Raw genomic sequence first — 8,312 nt, 5'->3', positions numbered from 1 at the left:
ATTATTTAAAGAATTAAATATATTTAAATTTTTTTAATTTTCAATAAAAACTTAAATCAGTCTCTTTTTAAAATTTTGAAATTTAAAAATATATGAATTTATTCCTTTTAATTAAATTTTTTTAAATTTATTTGAGATTTTGTACTAATTTAGTCATTCATCTTAAAAAATGTAGATTTAGTCATTTTAACTAAATTTTGTCAAATTTATTTAACATTTCAAACACATTTTTCATAAATTTTTTTAACGTTTCAAGTACATTTCTCAATTAATATTGAAGTCAAGATGTGTTAAACAAGATAAATAAATCAAATTGTATTACAAAACGTGTTTAAAACATCAAATAAATTAATAAAATTAATTAAAATAATTAAATTCATGAATTTTAAAAATTAACAAACTAAATTAGACCAAAATTTAAAAAGAAAAAAAATTAACATATTTAACACTTAACATATTTAACCCTTATTGTCTTTAGTTTTTCTTGAAATATCGAATTTGAGTTCCAGACTATACAATAAAAATAAAAATGCACGAAAGAATATTAAAAAAGAACTAAATATTGATGATCGAATAAACAATCATGAAAGAGATGCTCAGTAGAAATTTTGTTAATAAATATTCTGCTACTAAATTTCAGAAAAAATGTCTTGAAGCTTGGTGGACAAATTACTGAGCATTAATGGAATCCATGTAAATATTATTATTCACAGTGCAACATTGTTTATTTACATCAGAATGTATAATTCAAATCTTATATAGTTAGTTGCAGCTGATTCATATATTCCATTCCTTCCACTTTACTTTTTCTTCTGCATTTTGGTCAAATTTTTCATTGAATTACATAGAAGACCACGTAGAAGAACCACTCCCCTTCCTCTTCAGATCACTCGATTCTTTCAGCAAATCAAATGATGTGAATGAACGTGGAGGAACTGTCACATTCAAGTCCTTCCCAACATTCTGAAGTCCACTCTTAATTGGCACCACCTAGTTCCATAATACAACAATCAACAAAAACATAAGCTAATGTTCTCACATGGTTCCTAAATAGCCATAACAAATTTCTTGGTCTAGATTCTCTACTAGATCTCTTGATCTCTTGATGCTGCTCTCAACTGAGCATTAACAATACACTGATGTTGATATTTTAAAACATCAAAATCCATGAGTATATTTTGAATGTACAACACAAGAACAAAGAAAAATCTAGTAAAAAATCCAAATTTCAAATTTCCATCCCTGTCGTGTCTTCAAAATATACTTGATGTAAATTGATTTTGATGTTTTCAAATATATCAAAACAATTTTTAATACACCAAAAATCACTTTATTTTGAAGATACACAGTTCATGCAAGGAGTTACAATAGTAGTGTAATAAACTGAACAATATTCAGAAGGGTAAATTAAAAGATTGGAGAGAGTGAAGGTTGTTGAGGGTACCTTCTTTGGCTGTGAGAAGGAGTTTTCATCCATTACATTTCCAGAAGTAAGCACAGTCTTTGTTGATCCAGATAACTGCAATGAATTTGGTTCTAGTCCATCAATAGAGATCTTCAGGTTCACTGCGCTCGTGCCAAAGTTCACAACCTGCAAAAGTAAGTGATTCCCAGTGATGACAGTGCTAATGAAAAAATTTCCAATAAAAAATGTGATTAAGAGTGACTCATGCAAAAAAAACTTGTGTTACCTTTATTCGTATATAATTTTTGTTATCTACAGAACTTTGAAATGTTATTGCTGATGCAAGGACTGAATTGGAGGAGGAATTCGATTGAAGTGATGAACTTAGAAGTGTTGCTCCACTTGACTCTGAGAAAAATAATTGCACCCAATAGCTAGGAGTTCCATAGACCTGATAAGAGTTGAACACAATTGCATCTGGGTTCCACCTAATCACACAAATACAACTACTCAGAATATTTAGAGCAATGAAATCCTCTGAAACCACCTTTTCTTTATTTTTGTATACATTTAGGTGGAATAAATTTGTTCTTCAAGCAATTGTTTAGCTGAACAAAAAAATGTTAATGATCTGCTTCTCCACCCTTTTAGCAAAATGGTTCCGTTCGTAACAGAGTTATCAGTTTACAACCATGTCTCCTTGGAGAAATCAACAAATTTTTTTTGTCTATTTTGTGGTGGAATCTTTTCATAAACTTCTACCCAGAAAAGAACATAGTGCACAGTAACATTAGACCAAAGGGCAAACAAGATGAAAAAATAATAGAAATTTCATGGTAAAATCATTAGAAATTACCTCCTGTCATTGGCATTAACAAAAAGTGGAGCATAGCTGACCATTTCAATAACATCACTGCACCAGAAAGTAAAAAATGAAAATGGTGAATACTACTAACTAACTATCAAGTGCACTGGATCAGAAACTCAGATTTCATAATGCTACAAACCAAGAATAGGGAATGAAAAGAAAGATTTCAATGTTTTGCAGATTTGGTTTGGGAAAAAGTGTAAGATTTCAAGCTTGACTGTTGTATAAAATAACATAACATCCAAAGTTTATTATGGAAAATTATAATAAGAAGTCTCAGTAAACCTGTTCTTTTCGAGTCCAATAAGGAACCCGGCTTCAGCTAGGGCTGCAAGAAGGCTTCCAGTTCCAGCATCTTTTCCAGTCACAGCATACTCACTTACAAATGCCTGTAAAAGTGTCCAAAATAGATTGAGTACAAATGGAAATGCCGATAACTAATTAAAGAGAAGTGTTTGATAGAGATCATAAAACCTTTGGACCATTTCGTGATGTGCGGTCAAATGTGTTAGCTCTAGAAAACATGTCATTCGCATTTGTATAAACCTAAGAATAGAAACAAAGTATATGAGAGATCAATGTTTTTTTACATCAAGTTAAGAATCCTATCGCATCACTATACAGGTTATAATTCTAACTAGATTAGCATTACAACATATGCAGCATTCTTGACATTATTATTCAAAAAGAAAGGGAAATACAAAAGAGATTGTGTGAAGGGATTTGTAATGAAAGATATGTTTGAAGACATTACATGATAATCATACATATCAGCTGGATGATCTAAAGCCCGAGAAGAACCATCACAATTTGAGATAATTTGGATATCTGGATAAGCAGTTCTTATTGCATGATAGAATTTCAGGTAGTTTCCTGGCAGTCAAAGATGTAGCATAAAGGGAAAAGGCATCAGATTACTCTGTTTCAATTAGAATCTGCATATATCATATATTAATGATAAATTCAACAGCAGCATTTGCCCCTCTTGGCATACATAAATGATGCAGTGTCATTGCATGCTAACAATGAAAATGTTACTTTTGCTTAGGATAGAATGAACAAGAAAAATATGCATACCTCGATATTTCGGTTTTCCACAATCTTCATTCCCAACAGCAACATATCTAAGGTCAAATGGCTCAGGATGTCCCATAGCAGCTCTAAGGGAACCCCATTTTGAAGTGGGATCACCTCTTGCGAACTCAATTCCATCAAGGGCTTCCTACAATCAAAATTTCAAGACTTTTTTACATACTTTTGAGTCAAGTTTCTTTCAAAAAGAATGGAAAAAATAACTAATAAGAGAGGGAATGGGAGTACAAGAGTGTGATAACATACTTGCACAAGAGGTAAAACCGCAGATGTATCAACTTCATCATTATGGCTGACACCTAAACCAAATATTCAATTAGAAAACAGAGACAATTTTTTCCTTTCTCCTTGTTAGTAAGAAACTCAGTGGATGTTTGGTTTAACTATTTTGATGAAAATAGTAGGTTATTTTTGGCAGCTTATTGAGAGGACTTTTGAAAAGATGGAGATTAACAAAGATAAACATAAAATTACCATTGTTAAATACCCATATCGGTATAGCACCCAAGTCCTCTGCAAGCTGCTCAACAATAACAACAACAACAACAACATCATCATCATTTACCGATGTAGCAACAACAATAACTTGGCTTGGATACAATATATGAAAATCAGCACTTACTTGTAGAAACTCAAAATAACCAAGTCCATCATCAGTCCAGTACATCCAAACATCACCAAAGTGCCCAGGTCTTTCCTCCCATGGTCCAACAGTTGCCTTCCATCGAAATGCATTTCTTAACCATTCTCCTTCAACGAAACAGCCACCTAATGCAATGTAATGAAAAACAGCATTCCTAGATGTTACTTCTGTGCAAACTTTAGTAAAATGGAATGCGACATTGTCAAATGATGCTTACTCACACTAGAATATGCACTAAAGAAAGTAAGTAAATAAAACATCTTATTAGACTCAAAAAGGTATACCATTATAACCAAACAAATTCCGTTTCTCACTTTCCTCTTACTTTTTTAACCTTTCAATTAAGCACACCTTCATTCAAGTATACTCATTTTGGAGATGTAAAACTATAGTGCACAAAACACAGAACAAAAGTAATGTTTAAGTTGTTTCATGTGTGTAAGACAAATTCTACTTGAAATTTCTCACTCTGAACCACAGTGTGCTTACCTGGAAATCTGATAAATTTGGGTTTCAAAGCTGAAAGCATTTCAAAAAGTTCAGTTCGGAAACCATGTCCCTGCACCATAAGAAAAGGATACAAATTAATTACTTTAATATGCACACAACTCTTTCAGGGTCTAAGATATATTTAATCTGCTAAAGGTAAATGATTTAAGGATGTAACACAACCTTATATGTGTCCTGTGGCATAGCAGACACTTGGTCCAACCATATCACACCTTTGGTGTTCGTCGTTAATTGGAGTCTTGAGTTATGATCTGTTGCTTTGGCAACCAATAAAGTCTCCACCTTTGTCCAGCTTGAAAAATCAGCAGCAGTACCCCTGAAAGATCAGTATCAGTATCACTCATTATGGTAATTTATGAAATTAAAACTACAGCACATAAAGTCTCTGTAGCACAAAAATTGGTTCTCACGTGATTGTAGATGAAGCCAGGTTCCCTACACCATTTGTTCCAATCAAAGAAACTGTTAGATTAAGTGATTCGGTTGAACGAACATAAAAGATCACTTTGTATTTCTTCCCCTGCTCAATATTCTGAAAGAAGATCAAAGTAGTAAATATTTTACTTTTAGTCTCAGTCATGAAAAATACAAAAATCTCAATGAATGTATCAATATAAGGATATCATATCACAGAATTTGCAACCAAACAATTGAAATTAAATAGCAGTTTAGACTTCAAGACTACAATTTATGTTGTTCAGTCTTTTGTTGAAATATTTGCATTTATGATCAATTTGATGGAAGGGTATGAATTAGCCTCACCATGCCCCAGAAACCAGGGTTATAAACACCAACACCTTCATTTGGGCAGATGTTGTCACCTTCACTGTCACATAACACCTCCAATCGAAGTGCAACCTTGTTACGGTCAAAGCACGAGGTACGGTCAGTTTCAACGATTATTGATGATTCATTTCCAATGATTGTCCAAGGATCAATATTAGAAGGAGTGTTAGGTCCCCCAGCTTCAAATCCTAAAACAAGAATTCATAATAATTAAGCTATAGTTTAAAATAGTGACCTAACTATAACAGTACAACAAAGTAAACAGCAGAACCGTACTATGCTTGTGCATCTCAACATGTTGTTGTTTTTACAGAACGGGTTTCACTGGGGAGATACAACACCAGTGACACCTAAGCCGAACCATATAAGACATTGACACCACTCTCAACCAAAAACTTTAAGACAATGGGTTTATGCGTCTTCATCTTTATATAGCGCTCTACTCTCTCATTTCTAGCCAATAGGAAACTTAGACTCACACTTGGATTCCTAACAACCTCTCCCTCAAGTATGGGTCCCTTCATCTACATTGATACACGGGACTCGAAACCCTTGCCAGGAAGACTTTCAATACGGTCACCAAGACTAACCATTGGCTCTAATACCACTTGTTGGATTTACAGAAGGAGTTTTATTTGGGGATACAACACCAATAAGACCTGAGCCCAACTACATAGGGCATTGACATCATTCTCAACCCAAAACCTTATAGGTCTTCATCCTTATATAGCGCTCTACTTTCTCTTTTCTAACCTTTTTCTAGGTTTTTTAGTCAATCTGAGACTTAGACTCATACTTTGATTCACACTTTGATTCCTAACACATGTAACTGGCATGAAAATACCCAAAAAAAAAACTAGAGAAACCTTCTACTACTGCTATTGTCAATAAAAAAGTGTGAAGAATATGAAAATGACCTCTGTTACTGACAAGCTCAGCCCATAATCCCCCAGCTCCTGCATGATTGATCTCCTGAAGAGAAATTCAAGAATCTGGTCATTTCTGATATTTTCATGTGAGGCATCATCAAATTGAACGCAGAGTTTAAGGTACAATCCCATAATTCTAACATGAATGCATTTGATTAATTATTTCATATCACATCTTCATGCTTATCTCTTACGGTTCATGCATAGCACATGTTCTATCTAGTCAATTTAAAAAGAATATGCCAACGAGTTGAACAAATAAATAACAACCAATGAGTGCTAGAAACCAGACCTCAAAGAATATGCCAAAAAGTGTCTCTGGTATTGGTCTTCCAGTTGCATCAGAAGCATCTACTACTAGAGTTGTTCTCAGATCAGCATGTCTTCTAGTAGCAAAGCATTGGAAGACAAGGCAAAGCACTATGAACAATTGGAGCAGAGAAACATTGCACAAGGCCTTCAATGAACCCATTCTTCACAACATTCAATCTTATCTACAAACTCAGTAATGGAAACCAAACAGATACTTAGATTATAAAGGAGGAAAGGGAATAAAAAAATCAGAACAATAAATGACAGGTAGATAAAGGACAAAAAGAAAAGAAACACGTTTACTGTCACCACCGCTTGACCCTGCAACATGACAATAACAATAATGAAGTAAGGAAAAGAAATACTATTTCATTGACTGCATGGAATTGTTCCAGTCAACTTTATCCCAAAAATCCGAAATCTAGGAATTTGGTTAATTTATCACAAACAACACAAAAAGAAAACAAAAAAAGAATTTAGTAAATCACATTTGAAAAGTAAGTCCTGAACTCGAATTTCAGGTTAAGAATGCAATTATTACCATGCCTTACCTCACATACTGTTTGAATTAAAATAATGTCCAAAAATTCAAAATTAACAGTGAATTATTGCAGGTAGCTGCACCCATGCCATGTTTACTAATAACAGCAACAAATAATCCACAGATTATGAAACAGGTCTCACCCATAACACGATCAAGTTATAAGAAAAAAACAAAAAGACGATCGTTAACAAGAAAAAGGGTCACTAATTCACTGATGGGAGAGCTAAAAACACTCACGATTATGCTTGATCGAAAGAAAAGGTAAAGTGGAATGTACAAGGTGTTAAAGAAAAGGTGTGGTTGATCTGAATCTGCTAGTGTTTTACTTCTCTTTATAGAGAAAGATTGGATCAGTGAGAGTGAAGCGAAAGGGATGATGCAAATATCTTCAGTAGGTATTTTTGCCTTCGCTTCCACGGTTGAAAGAGGAACTGTGTTGTCTTCAACACAGAGACACTTGTGAGTGGTGAATCGATTTGTGTTAAGATTTTCTTCTGTTCGGTGTGCGGGACCCACCTCAGTGTGCCGTTCTAGCATCATTGCGTGGCGTAACCACATAACAGACAACCTCAATTTTTATCATCTATTTTGTTTTATTCTGTTAGTTGATACAATTTTTTTTTATTCTATCCTTTGCAGCAGAGTTTATCCACTCATAGAAACATGTCACTGTAGCAGTTTTTTCAATAAAAGTTAAACAATAAAGAATAACATAAAATCATTATTAATAGTATAGCAATAATGTCATAACTTAGGTGTACACATATATATAATTACTTGTGGATTTGGGTAATGAGTAGCTGAACAAAGTATGAAAAAACATTAGATATGATTTAGACACATATATGGTTATAGTTTGTATCTGATTTCGGGTCTTACAACAACTTTATTGATACTTTTATAGTTTTAAAGTATTTTTTACATTTATTATTCACTTTAACTAGTTTCCTACCCGCGTAATTAATTAATAGAATATATTGATTAAAATTATAATAATGATATTTTAGATTACAATGATTATATTATTTGTGGTTTAATTAAATGATGATTTTTTTATTTTATATAATTTGTTTTAAAGTTTGAACATACGAACAGTGATTTTATTGTAATTAATGTTTTCTTACTTTAATTCACTTATATACTTTGACAAAATAATTTTTAACAAATATAATTTAATATATTACTTTGATGTTATTCGTTTTAAAATTAGTTTTTTAAAATAA

General features: G+C 32.8%; 1 protein-coding gene across 2 annotated transcripts; it reads right to left on the bottom strand.

Annotated features, from left to right (window-relative positions):
* Window positions 1-673: 673 nt before the first annotated feature.
* LOC114186203 (alpha-L-arabinofuranosidase 1-like) lies at window positions 674-7,598 on the bottom strand. 2 transcript variants are annotated; one of them, XM_028074248.2, is made up of 18 exons: window positions 7,327-7,598; window positions 6,526-6,727; window positions 6,222-6,276; window positions 5,281-5,492; window positions 4,929-5,050; window positions 4,681-4,834; window positions 4,498-4,567; window positions 3,988-4,133; window positions 3,840-3,885; window positions 3,612-3,664; window positions 3,351-3,495; window positions 3,028-3,146; window positions 2,748-2,819; window positions 2,559-2,662; window positions 2,262-2,318; window positions 1,692-1,893; window positions 1,445-1,591; window positions 674-990 (listed from the first exon to the last, which is right to left on the bottom strand). In XM_028074248.2, exons 2-18 carry the CDS (start codon window positions 6,703-6,705, stop codon window positions 841-843), a joined length of 2,034 nt encoding a protein of 677 aa, XP_027930049.1. In that variant the 5' UTR covers window positions 6,706-6,727; window positions 7,327-7,598; the 3' UTR covers window positions 674-840. The 2 variants fall into 2 exon arrangements, with proteins under 2 accessions (XP_027930049.1, XP_027930055.1); XM_028074254.2 differs by having other exon boundaries at window positions 6,526-6,734; window positions 7,327-7,553.
* Window positions 7,599-8,312: the final 714 nt, after the last annotated feature.

The sequence above is a fragment of the Vigna unguiculata genome, chromosome 1 (genome assembly GCF_037176805.1).
Source record: "Vigna unguiculata cultivar grain cowpea cultivar isolate G323 ecotype 2 chromosome 1, ASM3717680v1, whole genome shotgun sequence".
Classification (NCBI taxonomy): domain Eukaryota; kingdom Viridiplantae; phylum Streptophyta; class Magnoliopsida; order Fabales; family Fabaceae; genus Vigna; species Vigna unguiculata.
The sequence above is the reverse complement of the archived record's forward strand: the minus strand, read 5'-3'. Positions and strand labels throughout refer to the sequence as shown.